A 19,559-nucleotide genomic window follows, 5' to 3' on the forward strand; every position below is an offset into this window, starting at 1 on the left:
ATGTTTCCATCATATTAGAAAGGAGAGAAGAAAGAATATTCCAGAAATAAAGAAGGTCTGTGAGCAGAGGCATAGAGCAAGGCAAGAGGAGCCGCCTAGGGCAGGATTGCTTGGGGAATGGAGACTGCCTCCTTTTGCCTCCCCTGAGAGGCTGAGATAAAGGAGCCAGGAGAGGCTGGGGTGTCTCCAGACTGATAAACAGGCTCCACCCAGAGGCCAGTAGCATGTGTGTGGGGTCAGGGACTGCGGGTGGCACATGCGCCCTTTCTCCAGGAAAAAGGAACTGGGGTGGGGGTCAGAGTGAGGTTATTTCCTGAATCCCCGTGCTCAGACTCAGCACCTAGAGCAGAAGCGGGACGGATTCTGAGAGCAAGAGAGACGGCCAGACAGACGGCAAGTCCCCTGGAGAAGCCCATTCCCTTTGGGAGTCAGATGCCTAGGGTGGGAGGTGGAGCCACCTGGTGTGTGTGTGTGTGTGTGTGTGTGTGTGTGTGTGTGTGTGTGCATTCTCTGTCCCCCTCCAGAGAGGAGGGATGTGGGGACTTGGAGAGTAGGAACCGGGGAGGAGAGGCAGGTGATGGGAGATCGAGGGATGGGGGGGAGCCTCAGGAAGAGAATTTCATTCTGAAGCCCGCCTAGGAGCACTGCTCTGGGATGAACATACATGTATGTGTGGCAGGGGGGAGGGGGGGTGCAGCTAGGGGGGTAGGTGGGCAAGAGGAGGTCTCAAAATGACCTGATATAACTCTCTGTGATGTACCCCCTTCCTGAACCAGCTTCTCTGTCCTGCCTCCTCCTCATCCAGTTCAGGAAGGTGGACACAAAGAGTTGGTGGGGAAAGCCATGTGGACTGAGCAAGCGAGTGGATCGGGGACAGGCAGGAGGCGGGAGGTAAGTGCGCAGGGCAGCGTTCTGACAACCCTTCCAGCTGCCAGGGGTCCAAAGAAGGCTGGATTTGGGAGAATAAGGGGCGTTATCTCTGTTTCAGGGGGTCCCAGCACCAACTAGCCGGGCAGAGCTCTGACAACCTTTCCAGCTCCCAGGGGTCCAAAAAAGACTGGGTTCAGGAGAATAAGAGGTGTTATCTCTGTACCAGGGGGCCCCAGCACCAAGTAACTGTTCCTTCTTCCTCCTTTCCCCTTCCCTCCCCCATCCCAATTCTCTCCATTGTGTGTTTTTTATTTCCCGGTTCTCGGCACAGAGATCTCCAGAAGAGCAGCCACCCACCGCACAGGATGGATGGTGGCAGAAGACCTTGCGGGCGCTAAAGACCCTTCTGCTCTTCAGTATAATCCTTGGTCTTTCTCTGCTGCTTTGGGGCTACGTGTTCCAGGGCTGTGGTCCTTGTAAGCAAGATCCTAGATCCCCCCACAGCCCACTCTCCATCCACCCATCCATCCTCCCAAGACCCACCATACATCCTGACCCCTGGGGGCCCTGGGTTCCCAGCCTCGTGCCCCGTGAATCCCTCTCCTGCCCATCAGTCAGACCATTTCCTCCTCATCAGGGTCTCTGTCCCTTTCCCCAACCAGACACTTCTTTGCTTAGCCCCTTGGGGGGAGTCCTCATTGCTTCCTCTTTCGCAGCTCTGAGCTTTTCCCCACAGCCCCTTGCAAGACGTCTGTGTGTCAGGACATCCTGGATCTCTACCTGGCCTCTGGGAACACCAGCGTGGCCCCCTGCACTGATTTCTTTAGCTTTGCCTGTGGAAACATCAACAGGACTGGCAGTTCTTTTCAGGCTCTCGCAGAGGAGAACAGGCGCCGAGTTAGAAGAATCCTGGGTAAGGGAATCAGGATGGAAGGTTCTCGTGCTGGACGTGCCGTGGAGCCTGGAATGGTCACGACTGTCCCTCCCAAGCCTGTGTGGCTGGGGAACAGCCAGCTTGTGCCGTGCTCCACTGGCTCCTAGGGAACTTCTGGGTTTGCCTCTCCATCCCCATGCATTTCACGGCAGGTCCTGCCTCTCTTCCATCTCTTCTGGTCCCTCTCCTCCTCATTTCTTTACCTGGTCCCTACCCCCTCACCTTTCCCATGCATCCGCAGATATCTGTGTTATCTCCCTTAAAATTTCAGTCTCTACTCTGCGCCCGATGTCTTCCCACACTGGCGTCTCCTCACCACCTACTGCACTTTAATCCTTCTCCCCATCGCCCTCATTCTCCAGCCTTCAAATCCTTCTTGTCCTCAATGCTCCCTTGTGGGTGTTACCCTCTCACTCCCATCATTCCCCAGATCCCCACTCTCACAGTTATCTCCTGTCCTCCCTGAAATCTTAGACCATGGCATGCCAGTTGAACTGGAAGGAAGCTGAAACTGGGGTGCCGGAGATGGGTGATTGGAGATGATGGTGGGAGGAAAGAAGGGGCAGAGTGGGTGAGACGTGACGGAGGGGCTTCATCTGATTGTGTGTAAGGGAAGGAATATCAGTTCAGTTCAGTTCAGTTCAATTCAGTGGCTCAGTCGTGTCCGACTCTTTGCGACCCCATGAATTGCAGCACGCCAGGCCCCCTGTCCATCACCAACTCCCGGAGTTCACTCAGACTCATGTCCATCAAGTCAGTGATGCCATCCAGCCATCTCATCCTTGGTCGTCCCCTTCTTCTCCTGCCCCCAATCCCTCCCAGCATCAGAGTCTTTTCCAATGAGTCAACTCTTCGCATGAGGTGGCCAAAGTACTGGAGCTTCAGCTTTAGCATCATTCCTTCCAAAGAAATCCCAGGGCTGATCTCCTTCAGAATGGACTGGTTGGATCTCCTTGTAGTCCAAGGGACTCTCAAGAGTCTTCTCCAACACCACAGTTCAAAAGCATCAATTCTTCAGCACTCAGCCTTCTTCACAGTCCAACTCTCTATAGAAGGACACAAAAGACCTGCTGGAGGAAGGGGAGGACCAAGTTAAAAACCCTGGAGGTAGGAAGATTTCTGTAGCTGGTGATTCTTTTGAAAAGAACTGAGAGGCGAACCGTCAGGCAGGAACCCAGGCCACCAGGAAGTAGGAAGGTGATCTCAGGATGTTGGTGGATGGTGATGCGGACTGAGGAATGACAATGCAACCAAGGAGATGCATTTTCTCTATAAAGGAGCCCAGAGACCCTGTTGAGAGTATCAGTTGGAATTTGGAAGAAATTAATGTATCCCTTTGCCCTCCTTCTTCTGATAGAAAAGAGTGGAGGTGGGTGTTCCCCGCATAGCAGAGGGCCAGGCTTTCAGGTAAGGTACAGAGATAAAAAGAAAACGTACCCTTCAGACAGATTCTGTGGCCCACAATAGAACAAAAAGATTTCAGGGGGCCTGAGTGAGTGGGGTTAGATAGGAGAGGGTAGAGGGTTCCAGTGGTGTGTGTTTGGGTAATTGTCACGTGTGTGTTTGTTTCCTGAGATCAGAGAGAGGGGAGAGTCTGGACTAGGGAAGCCCGCACCGGTCTCTTGGCTTTGCCAAACCCTTCCTCATGCTCTTCCGCACCAAATCCCTTGAAAGTTCTCTGATTTCCCTGATTTTTCTAATTCCTTCATTCATCTCCCTCTTGCCTCTCCTTTCTACTCTTTCTGCTTTTTCCATACTCCAGTTATTCCATCTCTTCCCCCCACACCCTTGTCTCTTCCTCTTTATTGCCCTTCTTACATTTCCTTTCCTTTCCTTTTTTTTTTTTTTCTTTTTCTTATGGTAGCCATTCCACTTGTCTTGTGGAGTATGAGATCTATCTTACTCACACCCACCCCCCAAACCGAGGATTGAACCTGGGCCCTTGGCAGTGATAATGCGGAGTCCTTACCAGGGAATTTCCTCACTTTCCTTTATCTTCCTCTTTGTCTTCTCCATGTTCTTATTCTTCCAACAAATTGATCCAGCTCATGACTTGCCTGGTGGTGCAGTGGTAAAGAATCTGCCTCCCAAGGCAGGGAACGTGGGTTCAATCCCTGGTTTGGGAACTAAGATCCCATATGCCATGGAGCAACTAAAGAAGCTTACACACCTCACGAACTCAGCAGAGCAAAAAATGAAAAAAAGAAGTTGTTCCCCTCATCCTCATCCCTGGGTTCTTCCCCTTCCTTCCTTTTCCCTGAGAATCCTCCCTTCCTTTCCTATAACCTTTCCATCTCCCACCTTCCCTGCTTGTTTGCAAGCTGCCTCAGTCCTTTAATTCTCCCCCACTTCCTTTCTAGAAACCCCAGGTTCCTGGCACCTGGCCCCTGGGGAGGAGAAAGCCTTTGGATTCTACAACTCCTGCATGAACACGGGTGCCATTGAGGCAGCAGGGGCCGGTCCCCTCAGACAGGTTATTGAGGAGGTGAGACTGGCAGTCCACTTTTCTGGATGCAGAAAGCACACAAGACCAATGTGTGCTCAGGGATGCCATTTTTTCTTCCCCATAGAGGATGGATCTCTTTCCTAGGGGTTTGGGAGGGAGGTGGACATGGCAACGATCAGTGGACACATCAAGACCTTGGCTGAGGGCAGGAAGAGGGGGACAAAGCTGGAGCCCCAGAAGGAACGGGGGACTCAGGGTAGAAGTCAGGATGTAGCAATGGTGGTGAGGGCTGTGTTGTGAGAGACTGTATCCCTGTGTTGGGCGCTGTTTCTTTTCTTCCCAGCTTGGCGGCTGGCCGATCTCCGGTAACTGGACTGTCTCCGGTAACTCGACTCCGTTAGATTTTAACCAAACTCTGAGCCTTCTGATGAGTCAATATGGTCACTTCCCATTCTTCAGAGCCTATTTGCAACCTCTTCCCACCCCTCCATACCTGCCAGTTATCCAGGTGAGGGATGCGCTGGCAAAAATGCAGGCCTGCCTCAAATTTGTTCTAGGACCAAAAAAATGTGCAATCCAGGGAAGCGACTTAACTTTGTTGTTATTGTTCAGTCACTATGTCCTGTCTGACTCTTGGAGACCCCATGGACTGCAGCACACCTAGCTTCCCTGTCCTTCACTGTCTCCTGGAGTTTGCTCAAACTCATGTCCATTAAGTCAGTGACACCATCCAACCATCTCATCCTCTGTCATCCCCTTCTGCTGCCCTCAATCTTTCCCAGCATCAGGGTCTTTTCCAATGAGTCAGCTCTTCCCATTAGGTGGTCAAAGTATCAGAGCTTCAGCTTCAACATCATCCTTCCAATGAATATTCAGGGTTGATTTCCTTTAGGATTGACAGTTTTGATCTCTGGGCTGCCCAAGGGACTCTCAAGAATCATCAGCACTGCAACTCAAAAGCGTCAATTCTTCGGCATTCAGCCTTCTTTATGGTCCAACTCTCACATCCATACGTGACTACTGGAAAAACCATAGCTTTGACTATATGGACCTTTGTTGGCAAAGTGATGTCTCTCCTTTTTAATACGCTATCTAGGTTTGGCAGAGCTTTTCTTCCCAGGAGCAAGAGTCTTTTAATTTTGTGGCTGTAGTCACTGTCCACAGTGATTTCAGAGCCCAAGAAAATAAAACCGGTCACTATTTCCACTTTTCCCCTTTCTATATCCCATGAAGTGATGGGGCCAGATGCCATGATCTTAGTTTCTTGAATATTGATTTTTAAGCCAGCTTTTATACTCTCCTTTTTCACCCTCACCAAGATACTCTTTAGTTCCTCTTCACTTTCTGCCATTAGAGTGGTATCATCTGCATATCTGAGGTTATTGATATTTCTCTCGGCAATCTTGATTTCAGCCTGTGATTCAGCCAGTCCAGCATTTCGCATGATATACTCTGCACATAAGTTAAAGCAACAGGGTGACAATATATAGCCTTGACATATTCCTTTCCCAATTTTGAACCAGTCACTTGTTCCATGTAAGGTTCTAACTGTTGCTTCTTGACTTGCATACAGGTTTCTCAGGAGATAGGTTAGGTGGTCTGGTATTCCCATCTCTGAGAATTTTCCACAGTTTATTGTGATCCACACAGTCAAAGGCTTTACCACAGTCAATGAAGCAGATGTTTTTGTGAATTCTCTTGCTTTCTCTATGAGTCAATGAATGTTGGCAATTTGATGTCTGATTTTTCTACTTTTTCTAAATCCAGCTTGTACATCTGGAAGTTCTCAGTTCTTATACTTTTCAAGCCTAGCTTGAAGGATTTTGAGAATTACCTAGCTATCATGTGAAATAAGCGCAATTGTGCAGTAGTTTGAACATTCTTTGACATTGCCCTTCTTTGGGATTGGAATGAAAACTGACATTTTCCAGTCCTGTGGCCACTTCTGAGTTTTCCAAATTTGCTGACACATTGAGGGCAGCACTTTAATGGCCTCACCTTTTAGGATTTTAAATAGCTCAGCTGGATTTCCGTCACCTCCACTAGCTTTGTTGGTAGTAATGCTTTCTAAGGCCTACCTGACTTCACATTCCAGGATGTCTGGCTCTAGGTGAGTGACTGCACCATTCTCTTTAGAGACATTAATTAATGTTGGAACCAGGGACTTGAGGTGAGATTAGGTAAGAGAACAGCAGGGCCAGTTCTGGGAAGACCATCTTTCTGGTCTTCCTTGTTGCTTATCTGAATCATCCCTGGAACACTGGGCTCGTTCCTCCTGTGGCTTGTACTGCTCTTCTCTTATTTACTTTCCGTTTCCCCAGAGGGAGCTTTTTAAACCAAGAGCTAATTATGCTATTGTCTCTGTTTAAATGCCTTAAATGGCTCACTGGGTCATCAGGATCTGGTTCTTAATCCTTAAGGAAGTCTTGCAAGTCTCCCTTTTACAAACTCCTCCAGCCTTATTTCCTCCTTATGCCCCAAGGCAAGCTTGTGCACTTATAGCTCCGAGGATAGTTCTCAGTTCTTTGCGTGTGTGGCTCCCTTTGACTGCAACACCACTCCTCAATTTGTACACTCAGCCTGGAAAATTCCTATTTTTCACATTTTGGTTTTGATGACTATCCCTTCCAGGATATCCTCACCCTTCCCCTGACTGCAATGGAGGTGGGCCTCTCTGTTCTCCCATTTCACGTGTTCTCAGCCTTGAACCCTGTGTTGAAGACTAAGCCTCTTAAGGACAGGTTCACACTTTATTCATCTCTGGTCCTCGAGACCTGGCACAGGGCCAGACATCTGGAGGCCCATGCCAGGTGTTTGTTGAATGGGTTAATAAAACCTTGGAGGCAGCGGTATTGTGGGAGGCAGCGTGATGCTATATATTTGGCCCCTACTTTCCAAAATTCCACAAAATTACACTAGCATGAATACACAAGAACTGATAATCCTTGTGAGGTATTCTCAAGTTCAGCTCTCAGGGTGTGCTGAGGAGTGTAACTGGTGCAGCCTTGGGGAATTAGTTAAGATCTGAAATGGTTAAGGAGAAGCTCAGAGTGGAGAACTGGGCTGAGCCCTGAAGCCTGGTTGATTCACCTAGGTGACAGTGAAGCTAAAGGGACTTAAAAGGGCTGTAGGGAAGTCCTGAGATTAGGGAGGAGCCAGGAACAGTGTGACCCCTCTGCGGGTCAGCGAGGAGACTGGTCTCTTGAATAGAGGATTTGGGGTTGTGGGGTGCAGTGGGAGGCAAAAGTAAAGCTGAAGACATGAGGTTGAACCTGACTCTTCCCAGCCTACAACATCAGACTGAGGTGATAACTTTTTATATAATAAGTAGGGGCGGGGGTGGGGGTTGTGGGGGGTGGGGGAGAGCTATGGAGTCCTTTCAAATGTGATGGTTTTACATAATGCCCAGGTAGAGTCAGCGGTTTTTGAGGTCAGCCCGGAGGTGCTGAGGAATCTAGTTGAGCAACCTTGATTCCAAATGGAGATGATTATGACAGAAATGGAAATTGGGGCCAGGAGGATGTAGACAACTTCATCCTAGTGGTGACTGATGGTCCATGGTGATTCAAGAGGACCTGGTGACTGGCTGAAAATCAATAAAAGAAGTGGAGAAATTAGAAAAGGACCCCACAGAGTTGGTTTGGTGTGCATGGAAGGAGGGTGGCTCCCGTAACCTTGAGACTAGATGGTCTCTGAGGGGAAATGCAGGTGGAGAAAATGACTTGAAGAGGGACACCCCAGTGAGGTGGGGCCAGAGAGGAGGAAGAGGGGCCAGGAAGTGGGAGTCAACCAGTTCCACTGAGTCACAAAGAACAGGGGAGAGGACAGTTCGGGAGGGAGGAGTTATCTTTGATTCCAGACACTTCTGAGCTCAGAAAAGTAAGGAATGAGGAGACACCACTGGAAACCTTCTGGTTGCTGTCGTTCAGTCCCTAAGTCTTGTCTGACTCTTTGCGACCCCATGAACTGCAGCCCACCAGGCTTCCCTGTCCTTCCCCATCTTCCAGAGCTTGCTTAAACTCATGTCCATCGAGTCGATGATGCCATCCAACCATCTCATCTTCTGTTGCCTGCTTTTCTCCTGCCCTCAGTCTTTCCCAGCATCAGGGACTTTTCCAGTAAGTTGGCTCTTCCATCAGATGGCCAGAGCATTAGAGCTTCAGCTTCAGCCCTAGTCCTTCCAGTGAATATGCAGGGTTGATTTCCTTTAGGATTGGCTGGTTTGATTTTCTAGACATAACATCAAAACAATCATGAAAATGGATTCAGCTTGTATGGAGTTAGGAAGGAGGGAAGTTGAAGTAGCCACATAGATGACTTTTAGTTTTTTAAAGTTTGGACATGAAATGTGACAAAAGAGTCAAGTGAAAGCGTTTTTCAAGATAGCAGAAAAGTTTATAGCTCCAGGTAGAAGCAGGGGATTGAAGTCAGATAAGACAAGCCAAAAACATGGGAGAAAAAACCTTCAGGACAGAGATAAGGACACACCAGTGCCAGAACTAGGGTGAGGCACAAAAGGAGTGGGCTATCATCCTGCGGTGCAGAATTTAAGACAGTATCGAAAACTCACTAGTCAAATACTATTTCAATAAATACTTTTAAAAATGTCAAAATCAATGCAAAAACACAATGAACAAAATATCACATTTTTGTTCATTGTGAATTAGAAACAATATTTTTTTCCTTCCCCATATGGATCAAAACTCTATTGCAGACTTTTGGGGGGATATCGATGATTTTTAAAAATGATCAAAAATACACTGTGGATTTTAGGGGGAAACGCATGATGAGCAAAGTTTTGCTGTTACATTCTGTATGGTTTTTTTTAAAGCATTAATTTAGATTTTAAAAATTTCAATGAAAATATGATTGATCTTGATTACTGAGTTTTCAGTACCTCTCTTTTTTTATGGAGCATAACTGCTTTACAATGTTGCGTTAACTCCTGCTGTACAACAAAGTGAATCAGCTGAATGTAGACATATATCCCCTCCCACGTGAGTCTCTCTCCCACGGCCCCCATCCCACTCCTATAGGTCGTCACAGAGCACCGAGATGAGCTCTCTGTGCTGTGCAGCAGGTGCCCAATAGCTACCTGTGCTACGCATGGTAGTGTAATTATGTCAATGCCAGTCTCTCCATTTGTCCCATCCTCCCCTTCCCCCGCCCCCACCAGTATCTGCTTGTCCATTCTCTATGTCTGCGTCTCTGTTCCTGCCCTGAAAACAGATTCATCTGTAACAGTTTTCTAGGTTCCATATATATGTGTTCATAGATGATATATATTTTTTTCTTTCTGATTTACTTCACTCTGTATGACAGACTCCAGGTCCATCTACATCACTACACATGACCCCATTCCATTCCTTTTTCGTGGCTGAGTACTATTCCATTGTATATATGTACCACTTCTTCTTTATCCATTCCTCTGTCGACGGACATTTAGCTTGCTTCCGTGTCCTGGCTGTTTGCACCCAATATGGGCATCTCACACCATTTGTCCTAGACCTGGCTCTGGCACAGGCAACAGTTCCCTATAGGATATGGGTTACTATGCATCTCTCTTGCTGAACACCCCCAAGCTGGTTGAAATACCTTCTTTGTACATTTGCATGTTGGTCCCTTAGCCCCAGTCTCTCTCTTTTCTGGCTTTCCCACTCCTCCTCTTGGCCCCTGCAGTCCATTACCTGAGTCTCCCTTCCTGGTCCATCCCCATAGCCCCACACCTGGCCTCTCCTTCCTCCACATTCCCCACTTCTCTCAGCCTCTCTTGTGTCCAGATAGACCAGCCAGAGTTTGACGTTCTCCTCGAGCAAAAACAGGAAACAAACTATGCCCAGGTAAGATGGTGCCGCAGACCAAGGTCCTGACCTCTGATGCTGGAGAAAGGCAGGGGTCGATGGTGTCTGTGACTGAGGTTGCCTTTCCCCCAGATCCTGCGGGAATACCTGAATTACCTGAATCGCCTGGTAACCTTGCTGGGAAGAGACCCAAGCCAAGTGCATGATGACGCCTCCTTTTTCATCTTCATTAACTCACAGCTGAACCAGATGCTGAAGTCTGGGGAGCAGCAGCGGGCCCAGGGCAAAGTCTTCAAGATGGTCACGATTGACCAGTTGCAGGTGCCTCGAGCCAGGGGCTGAGGGAAAATGGGCATGAGGGTCTCACTCCCAAACTTTTTGATCTTCATGTCTTCTTTCTCCTCACTTCTTTAATTCTTAGTCCACCCCTAACTTTCCTGACTCCATCCTTTCCCCAACCGCTCCCCTTCCCAATCCTTCTTCTATCCCAAGGGAGGGGAACCCCCCTCTCTTTTCCAGTCCCCCCTCAACCTCTGTCTCTCTCCTTTAAGAGAGTGGCCCCTGCCATCGACTGGTTGTCCTGCTTGCAAGCAACGTTCGCACCGATGTCCCTGAGCCCCTCTTATCGCGTCGCAGTCCATGACCTGGAGTATTTGAAAAACATGTCGCAACTGCTTGAGAAGCAGCTGTTGAAGCACAGGTTTGCCCCACGTCGGGGGTGGTGATGGAAAGAAGGTCTGAGGACCTGGAGGTCTCAGAGACAAAGGACACTGGAGGAGGCAGGCTAGTAAGGGCCTTGCAGGAAGACAGGAGCAATCCAGGGCCGTGTGAGGGCAGGGAGTGGGTGGGATGGACAGCCTAGGACGGCATAGAGGAAACAGGAAGAGGGGCTTGGAGGGCATGGGTAAGGAAAACGCACACGAAACGAGGGATCCAGGTAACCAGCAAGACACAGGGTGTGCTGAATGGAGCAGAGGACTGTTTCGGCATTTGTGTCTTAGCAGCTGAGGGGTGTAGGCGGGAGAAGGAGGCACATGGAGGAGTTGGTGGAGGAGACGAAGGCTGGGAAAGCTGGGGAAAGGCTGCTTCTCAGCTATATTTGAGGATTCTAAGCCCATTGTGGGAAAGATCAGGAAGTTCTTGATGGACCCTGAAGGTCGGGGGAGGCAGGGTAAGGCTCCGTGTTGGGCTCACTGCTGGCCCTGAGACTGTGTGGCCGCCCCTTGGATACAGTGGCTTCCTCCCAGGACCTTGGACTCTAAGCCTTTCTTCATAGTAACTCAGTGGCAGCAACATCTAGAATCTTCTTCAGAGGGAAGCAAACAACCATTCACATGGGTGCGAACAGGTCTGTGTCAGGATAAAAGTCAAACCCAGTGAGAGAGTTGCCAGCAGGGCAGAGAAACATCCTGGGTCCCAGCTTTGGTGTTCTTAAAAGATGCCTCTTAAGAGGAGCTGAGGTGTCTCGTTTGTGGAAGTATTTGAATCTGTTTTGTTAAATCGATGTCCAGCCTTCTCCTCACTGTGACTTGAGAGGTCTCCTTCTTCATTTGGTTCTTTCTTCCGTCATTCTCCACCATCAAGCCAAACTACAGCAAGCAAGTGTTAGTCACTCAGTCATGTCTGACTCTCTGTGACCCCATGGACTGTAGCCCACCAGGCTCCTCTGTCCATGGGATTCTCCAGGCAAGAATACTGGGGTGGGTAGCCATTTCCTGCTCCAGAGGATCTTCCTGACCCGGGGATCAAACCCAGGTCTCCTGCATTACAGGTGAATTCTTTATCATCTGAGCCACCAGGATAGAAAAACTCTTCTTAAAACAGACAAAAGTTTTGAACAGTGGTTGCCAGGGCCTGAAAGGTGGAGAAATAGAGAAAGGTTGGTGAAAGGGTGCCAACTTTTAGTTATAAGATGAACACTCTCAAGATCCAGTGTATCAGGTAGGTCAAAAAGTTTTTTCTGGTTTTTTTGTAATATAGTATGAGAAAGATTGAGGGCAGGAGGAGAAGGGGGCAACAGAGAATGAGATGGTTGGGTGGCCTCATTCATTCAGTGGACATGACTTTGAGCAAACTCTGGGAGATAGTGATAGACAGGGAAACCTGGCGTGCTGCAGTCCATGGGGTCACAAAGAGGTGGACATGGCTGAGCAACCGAACAACAACTATGGAAAAACCTGAACGAACCTTCTGGCCAACCCAATATAATATGGCAACTATAGTTGATAACGTATTACACGCAGAGCTCATTTAATTTTGCTTTGCCGTATTTCACTTTGTAGATACTGTTTTTGCTTTTTTTTTTTTTTTCCAACAAATTAAAGGTCTGTGGCAACCCTGTGTCAAGCAAGTCTGGGGGCACCATTTTTCCAATAGCCTCTGCTCGCTTCCTGTCTCTGAGTTACATTTGGGTGATTCTCATGATTTCTCACCCCTTTTCAGTATTATTTTAATGGTTAAAGTGATCTGTGATCCGTGAGCTTTGATATTACTATCCCAATCATTTTAGAATTTTTTTCACAATGAAGTGTTTTTAAATTAGGGCAAACCAGAAAACAAGAAAAGCTCTTCTTGATGTGTTCACATGTTGAGTAGTTATTCTCTATAAATAAGGTTTCCTTCGTAGCTCAGATGGTAAAGAATCTGCCTGCAGTGCAGGAGACCTAGGATCAATCCCTGGGTCGGGAAGATCCCCTGGAGAAGGAAATGGCAATCCACTCCTGTATCCTTGCCTGGAAAATCCCATGGACAGAGGAGCCTGGTGGGCTGCAGTCCATGGGGGCTGCAAAGAGTCGGGCACAACTGAGCGACTAACACACACACGTACAAAGGGAGGGTTTTCTGGTGGCTTTCCCAGAGCCTGGGTGTATATCATCAGTCTCTTTTCTCTCCACAGGGACTTCCTGCAAAGCCACATGATCTTCGGGCTGGTGAGGACACTTTCACCAGCCCTGGACAGTCAGTTCCAAGAGGCACAAAGATTGCTGAGCCAGAAAGTGGGGGAACTGACAGGACGCCCACCCATGGTGAGGAGAGCAGGGGAGAAATTCTCCCGGGTGGGGCGCTGACGAAGTATCTGCCATCTGGCGGAACACATGTGGACATAGCTCCCTGGGAAGGGGCGTGGGAACTAGATACCCCCCAACATCTGGGCCTTCGCAGAAGCCCTCAGCGCTTACTCTGAGAGCTGGGACGCCAGGGAGCAGACCCTTGGGCACATGTCTGGCTACCTCCAGGGGCTTTTTGCTGAGTATTAAAATCTAGATAGAAAGCTCTAAGCTGATCAAGAACTGCTTTTCCTTTGTCATGATCTCTAAACTATTCACCAGGCTATCCTGAGCGCTGTGACTTGAGGAGCTGGACATACAGGGTTCACTAGTGAGACGTGGTGTGGTGGGCAGGAGGTTCACTAGAGTGAGAGGCGGTGTGGCGGGCAGGAGGTTCCCTAGAGCAAGAGATGGTGTGGCGGGCAGGAGGTTCGCTAGAGTGAGACGCGGTGTGATGGGCAGGAGATTCCCTAGAGCGAGACGCGGTGTGGCGGGCAGGAGGTTCCCTAGAGCAAGAGACGGTGTGGCGGGCAGGAGGTTTGCTAGAGTGAGATGCGGTGTGATGGGCACGAGGTTCGCTAGAGCGAGACGTGGTGTGGCGGGCAGGAGGTTCCCTAGAGCAAGACATGGTGTGGCGGGCAGGAGGTGCCCTAGAGTGAGACGCGGTGTGATGGGCAGGAGGTGCCCTAGAGTGAGACGCGGTGTGGCGGGCAGGAGCCTTCGCTCTGTCTAGGTGGCTCCAGTGTTCCATGTCCAGATGTGCTTCATCAAGAGCTCATCCCTGATACCCCTGGGGTCTGTCAGCCGCACTGTGGGCTTCGTGGTGCCGATTCTGACATATCAGAGCACAGGGCTGTGTACCAAAAGTGCTCCATTAACCAAAGTCCACTCTGACCGTACTCAGGACCGTGAACTTTGAAATCCTAGGTGGACACATCCCAACGTAAGTGGAAGCATCTAGAACATTAGATGGCCTCCAGCCTCTGTGACGCTTCAGGGCAATCTTGTTCATCACTGGGTTTCTTTTTTTAGTAATTTGTGGATCATTTCTCTGCCTTGGAGGAATTCGTGGCTTTGGCAAATCTGAACTATCTATAGAATTTGAAGAAGGGAATTGTAAACACAGGGAGTGGAATGTAGTTATTGCCTATGGAGACTTTAAACTGTGCTAAGCATTTTTCTAAGCCCTTTAAATGTAGGAGTTGATTTGATCCTCAGAGCAGTTCCATGAGGAGGGCAGACCATGCCGTCCTTGTTTTATTGGTAGGTAAACTGAGATCTGAAAGTTAAGGATCTCATTCAAGGTAGTATAGATGCTAGCTCGTTAGAGCTGGGATTTGAACTCTGGCTTCAGCATCTGTGTGCTTAATCATTGCAAAAAAACAAACAAAAAAACCCAAAAAACACAAAACAAAAAAAATTCTCTAGGATATTCTCTCAGGTGGGCTAGCCCCCAAGAGCCTTCTGCCCAGTCTTTCTCTTGACTCAGATGAGACAGTGCCCCAGGCCCTCATAGTTGGGATTGCTAGAAAACCCCTGGCAACAAACGAGTTCGTGTTAATTCCAGAACCGAGGCTTGGTAGTACTTTTGGAAGGGTGTAAGAGTGCCAACGTTGACATTGACATTTAAAAAATTTAGAAGGCTCACAAATTTCTTAAGTCATCACCCTTTATACACACATATACCCTTCATATATATATTTTATAATCCTTATCTCTCCCCATTTTTTGCTGGTTAGTTACTAAGTCACGTCCAACTCTTTTGCGACACCATGGACTGTAGCCCACCAGGCTCCTCTGTCCATGGGATTTCCAATGTAAGAATGCTGGAATGGGTTGCCATTCCCTTCTCCAAGGGATCTTTCTGACCCAGGGATCGAACCCATATCACCTGCATTCAACAGGCGAACTCTTTACTGCTGAGCCACCAGGGAAGCTTTTAGGATATGTAATTGTCCTTCGACTTAAAAGCTGAGTCACTCTACCAACAGATAGTTCTGTGACTTGATGAAGCCCCTTCCCTGGTCTGGAATGGTACTAAATATGACGCATAATAATAATAGCTGAAATATGTTGAGTAGTTACTCTATATCAGGCAGTGCTTATTTTATTTACTACTCTCAGAAATGCTCTGAGGGCCTTAGAAGGACAAGTAACTTTCCCAAGACCAAACACCTCGTAAGTGAAGAAACAGACTCCAAAACAGGTCTGCCTGACCTGTGAGGTCACATTTTTAACAACAAACTGCAGGGTTGAGAAATAGTGGGTGGTAACAAAAAATGCTTTGGCAAATTCTTTCTATAAAGATCAAGATAGTAAATTTTTTTGGCTTAGTGGTCTGTGTGAGCTGTGTTGCAACCACTTATTTCTGTCCTTGTAACATAAGAGCAATCATATGCTCAGTAAATGAATGGGTGTAGCTGTGTTCTAAGAAAGGTCTTGTTTAGATGCTCTCTGAATTTCCAAGAGGGAGAGATCAGGGTTTAAATGGTCAGTGAGATAGCTGAGCAGGAGGTAGGCCATAAGGAAGCAGTGTCTAGGGAGAGGAAAGTGTTTTCCGGGAAAGGAAAGAATGTCATCTCATTGCGACAAGGGAAGGCTAGTTGAGGTTTGGTGCAGTGTGAGGGACCCTCTTGGTGGCTCTGGCTGAGAAGAGGTGACAGGGCTTGCTGGAAGGCTGTCCTGCTTGCCTGGAGGGTTGAGAATCAGCCTGGAAACCAGTGCAACTGAAGCAGAGAAAGCAAAGTGTAAGAATAGGGAGGAAATCAGTGCTTCCTGGGTGGCTCAGTTGGGTAAAGAATCTGCCTGCAATACAGAAGACATGGGTTCGATCCCTGGGTCAGAAAGATCCCCTGGAGGAGGGCATGGCAACCCACTCCAGTATTCTTGCCTGGAGAATCCCATGGACACAGGAACCTGGGAGGTTACAGTTCATGGGGTCACAGAGTCAGACACTACTGAAGCGACTAAGCATTGTGGAGGGTGGGGTGGAGGTAAGGGGGGGAGGAGGAAATCAGAGAGGGGCTGCTGCTGCTGCTACTAAGTCGCTTCAGTCATATCTGACTCTGTGTGACCCCATAGACTGCAGCCCACCAGGCTCCCCCGTCCCTGGGATTCTCCAGGCAAGAACACTGGAGTGGGTTGCCATTTCCTGCTGCTGCTGCTGCTGCTAAGTCGCTTCAGTCGTGTCCGACTCTGTGCGACCTAGGAGGGGATTATACCAGGCCCTGGTCGGTCACCGTAAGGTCTTGGGTTTTTCTCTGCAAGTAACAGGGGCCTGTAGAAGGATTTATCTGTTTTATGTTTTAAAAGAACATATTCTGTAGGTAAGCAGCAGTCTCCTGATGGATGTTTGGTGTGAGAGGGGGAGTGGAGTCAAAGACACCGTGCAGCTTTTGGCCTTAATTGGACCAAAATGCATATTTCCATCCGATGGTCATGAATTACAGATGTCTCACTATGTTCTCCTGAATGAATTCCAATTTGTAATGCTCTTATTCAGAAGGGCTGTCAGGTCTCATCTGACCATATTTTGTTTATTAATTTTGGGTATATGTAGTCAGCGAAAATGGCTGTTAAGCCAAGTTTTTCTCTTATTAAACTTGAGAAGCTGAGTTTGGGAAATTAAAAGCAGAACTTCACATTTGTGTCTGTTAAGGGTAAACTATTTAGGTTTACGCCAACATCTGTGTTTACTCAGGGGATTTTAGCCTTTGTTTCAGTGATCTGTGATTTCTGCCTTGAGTCATTTGTGGTTTTATTTACTGAGGCTTCATCTGGATTACTGGTAAGATTCTGCAGAGGAAAGAGTATTAATTCAGGTTATTGAAGACCAGTGTAGTCAGCAATCCATTTATGCAACAAGTATTAATTGAGTCCCTATTTTATGCCAGACACTTCTCTAGATTCTTCGGATTCTTCGTGAACAAAATAGACAGAAATCTCTGTCCTCAAATGCTTCTATTCTAATAGAGACAGAAAGACTCTAAGCTAAATAAAACACATTGGATGGTATTGAAAAAAAACTGAAAGGGTTAGTCATTCAGTCACGTCCCATTCTTTGTGACCCCATAGACTTGCCCGCCAGGCTCCTCCACACATGGAATTCTCCAGGCAAGAATACTGGAGAGGATAGTCATTCCCTTCTCCAAGGTATCCCGACTCAAGGTTCAAACTCAGGTCTCCTGCATTGCACACAGATTCTTTACCATCTGAGCCACCAGGGGATGGTATTAAGTGTTATGAAAAAATAAACAAAGGAAAGCGGGAGAGAGATACCTAGAGTGGACACGTTACAATGTTCAGTGGGGCAGTCAGGGAAGCTTGTACTAAATTGGAGACATTAATCACTGACATTCCCTTCTGGGTCAGCCAGTTCAGAATTCACTCAAACAACACTGTTATTTAACATGGATTTTTCCATCGATTTCACAAGGACATAACTTACGGTTGTACCAGATGGTATCTTGAAATCAAGATAGCACCAACAGAATGGAATAGAGCTTGAGAATTTACAGAGCATGTTCTGTGTGGTATTTCCCCTGTTCTCCCAAGCAGCTCTGTGAGCTAGGTGGAACAGGCATTAGGCTCCTACATACAGCTTGTGTAATTGAAGTGCGAGGGTGTAAGTTATTACAGTAATTCACATTTAGTAAATGCTGAATTCTCTATGCAGAGGGAGAACCACCGTGATCCTGGAGGATGAATCTGGCTCATGGGTGTGTTTCGTTGGACTCTAAAGATTTTTACAAACTTGTCTTGAATGGCTGACTTTCAAAAATTAGGTGATCACACACAAAGAGAGTTCCAGCCCTTTTGGTTGTTGTTTTCAACGCGAGTGCTGAGTTAGCCTCTTCCCAGGGCAACAAATGACTGGAACCGAGGGATGCAGCCAGTAGGCCTGGATATGGGGTTGCCATCACCCCTTCTGGTCCTGGGGTTCTGATGTTGGGCTGCTTCTGTTATTTATGGTACCTCACGGTCCCTATTTGAGTTTGTGACTCTCGATCAACTGTTCATTCTAATTTAGTGACTCTTTAAAAATGATGACATTTATTCTTAGTGCTATAAATATATGTATTCTTATAGTCACATTACTTTTAAAAACTATTTTATATTGAACTATAGTTGATTAACAGTACTGTGATAGTTTCAGGTGAACAGCGAAGGGACTCAGCCATACATATACACGTATCCATTCTCCCCCAAACCCCTCCTCCCATCCAGGCTGCCACATAGCGCTGGTCACACTTTCCTGTTCCATACAGTAGGTTCTTGTTGCTCAGCGGCTCAGTCATGTCCGATTCTTTGCAACCCTGTGGACTGTGGCCCACCAGGCTCCTCTGTCCGTGGGATTCTCCAGGCAAAGACACTAGAGTGAGTTGCCATTCCCTCTTCCAGGGCATCTTCCCAACCCAGGGATCCAACCCACGGGTTGAACCCACGTCTCCTGTGACGCCTGCATTGGCAGGCAGATTCTTTACTGCTAAGCCACCTGGGAAGCCCTCAGGTCCTTGTTGGTTACCCCTAAAAATGATGACATTTGAAAATAATTTTGACATATTCATCCCCAGTTATCCTACACTGGCCCTCAGAGTGTTAGTCACTCAGTTGTGTCCCGGATACTGAAGTGGGTTGCCATTTCCTTTTCCAGGTAATCTTCCAGATCCAGGGATTGAACCTGGGTCTCCTGCATTGCCAGTAGATTCTTTACTGTCTGAGTCACCAGTGAAGCCACCAGGGGCCCCAGAAGTTACACATGATTTTCCAGGTGTTCAAAAATAATTGGTTTAATGATTCATTCTAGAATTGTGTTTCAAAATGCGCATTAAGGATTCCTGGCTCACCTGTAATCTCTAAAATCTACTTTCCCCTTACTGAAAATTGCACAGAAGTCCACTCCCCTCCAGACTCTTGGAGTTTTTCTTGATTTCTTTCATGTTTGTCATTACCCATGGTTCAAAGGTTCTATCTGCAAATATTTTTCTTTCTTTTTTTTAAATTTATTTTATTCAAGTAGAGTTTTTACAGTGTTTGTTAATTTCTGCTATACAGCAAAGTGATTTAATTTTATATATAATTTGTAGAGCACGTTCTGGGTAGTATTTCCCCTGTTCTCCCAAGCAGCTCTGTGTGTGTATATATATACACACACACACATTGTTTTTGATATCCTTTTCCATTATGGCTTATCACAAGATGTTGAATATAGTTCCCTATGCTATACAGTAGGACCTTGTTCATACACTCTCTATACAATAGTTTGCATCTGCTAATCCTGAACTCCCAATCCATTCTTTACTCACATCCCTACAATTTTTTTTTTCTGTCTCTTGACCTATTGAGCCTCATTATCTTGGATTTGAAGTATTTCTTCCACCCTTTATATTTTAACAGTGATTTTTTTTCTTTCTCTACAATTAATATGGTATACTCTATCATCTCATGTCTCGAGAGACAAC

The 19,559-nt window shown here is 47.4% G+C and overlaps 1 protein-coding gene across 1 annotated transcript in view; it reads left to right on the plus strand.

Annotated features, from left to right (window-relative positions):
- KEL (Kell blood group, metallo-endopeptidase) overlaps nucleotides 1-19,559 on the plus strand; it is a 47,855-nt gene that overhangs the window by 21,261 nt on the left and 7,035 nt on the right. Inside the window, exons 3-10 of the mRNA XM_005679618.2 lie at nucleotides 1,202-1,346; nucleotides 1,607-1,783; nucleotides 4,165-4,289; nucleotides 4,594-4,758; nucleotides 10,031-10,090; nucleotides 10,184-10,372; nucleotides 10,603-10,751; nucleotides 12,948-13,077. Of these exons, the coding sequence (XP_005679675.2) occupies nucleotides 1,202-1,346; nucleotides 1,607-1,783; nucleotides 4,165-4,289; nucleotides 4,594-4,758; nucleotides 10,031-10,090; nucleotides 10,184-10,372; nucleotides 10,603-10,751; nucleotides 12,948-13,077 (1,140 nt within the window). The remainder of the gene's footprint in view (nucleotides 1-1,201; nucleotides 1,347-1,606; nucleotides 1,784-4,164; nucleotides 4,290-4,593; nucleotides 4,759-10,030; nucleotides 10,091-10,183; nucleotides 10,373-10,602; nucleotides 10,752-12,947; nucleotides 13,078-19,559) is intronic.

Source organism: Capra hircus, chromosome 4, assembly GCF_001704415.2.
Source record: "Capra hircus breed San Clemente chromosome 4, ASM170441v1, whole genome shotgun sequence".
Taxonomy (NCBI): domain Eukaryota; kingdom Metazoa; phylum Chordata; class Mammalia; order Artiodactyla; family Bovidae; genus Capra; species Capra hircus.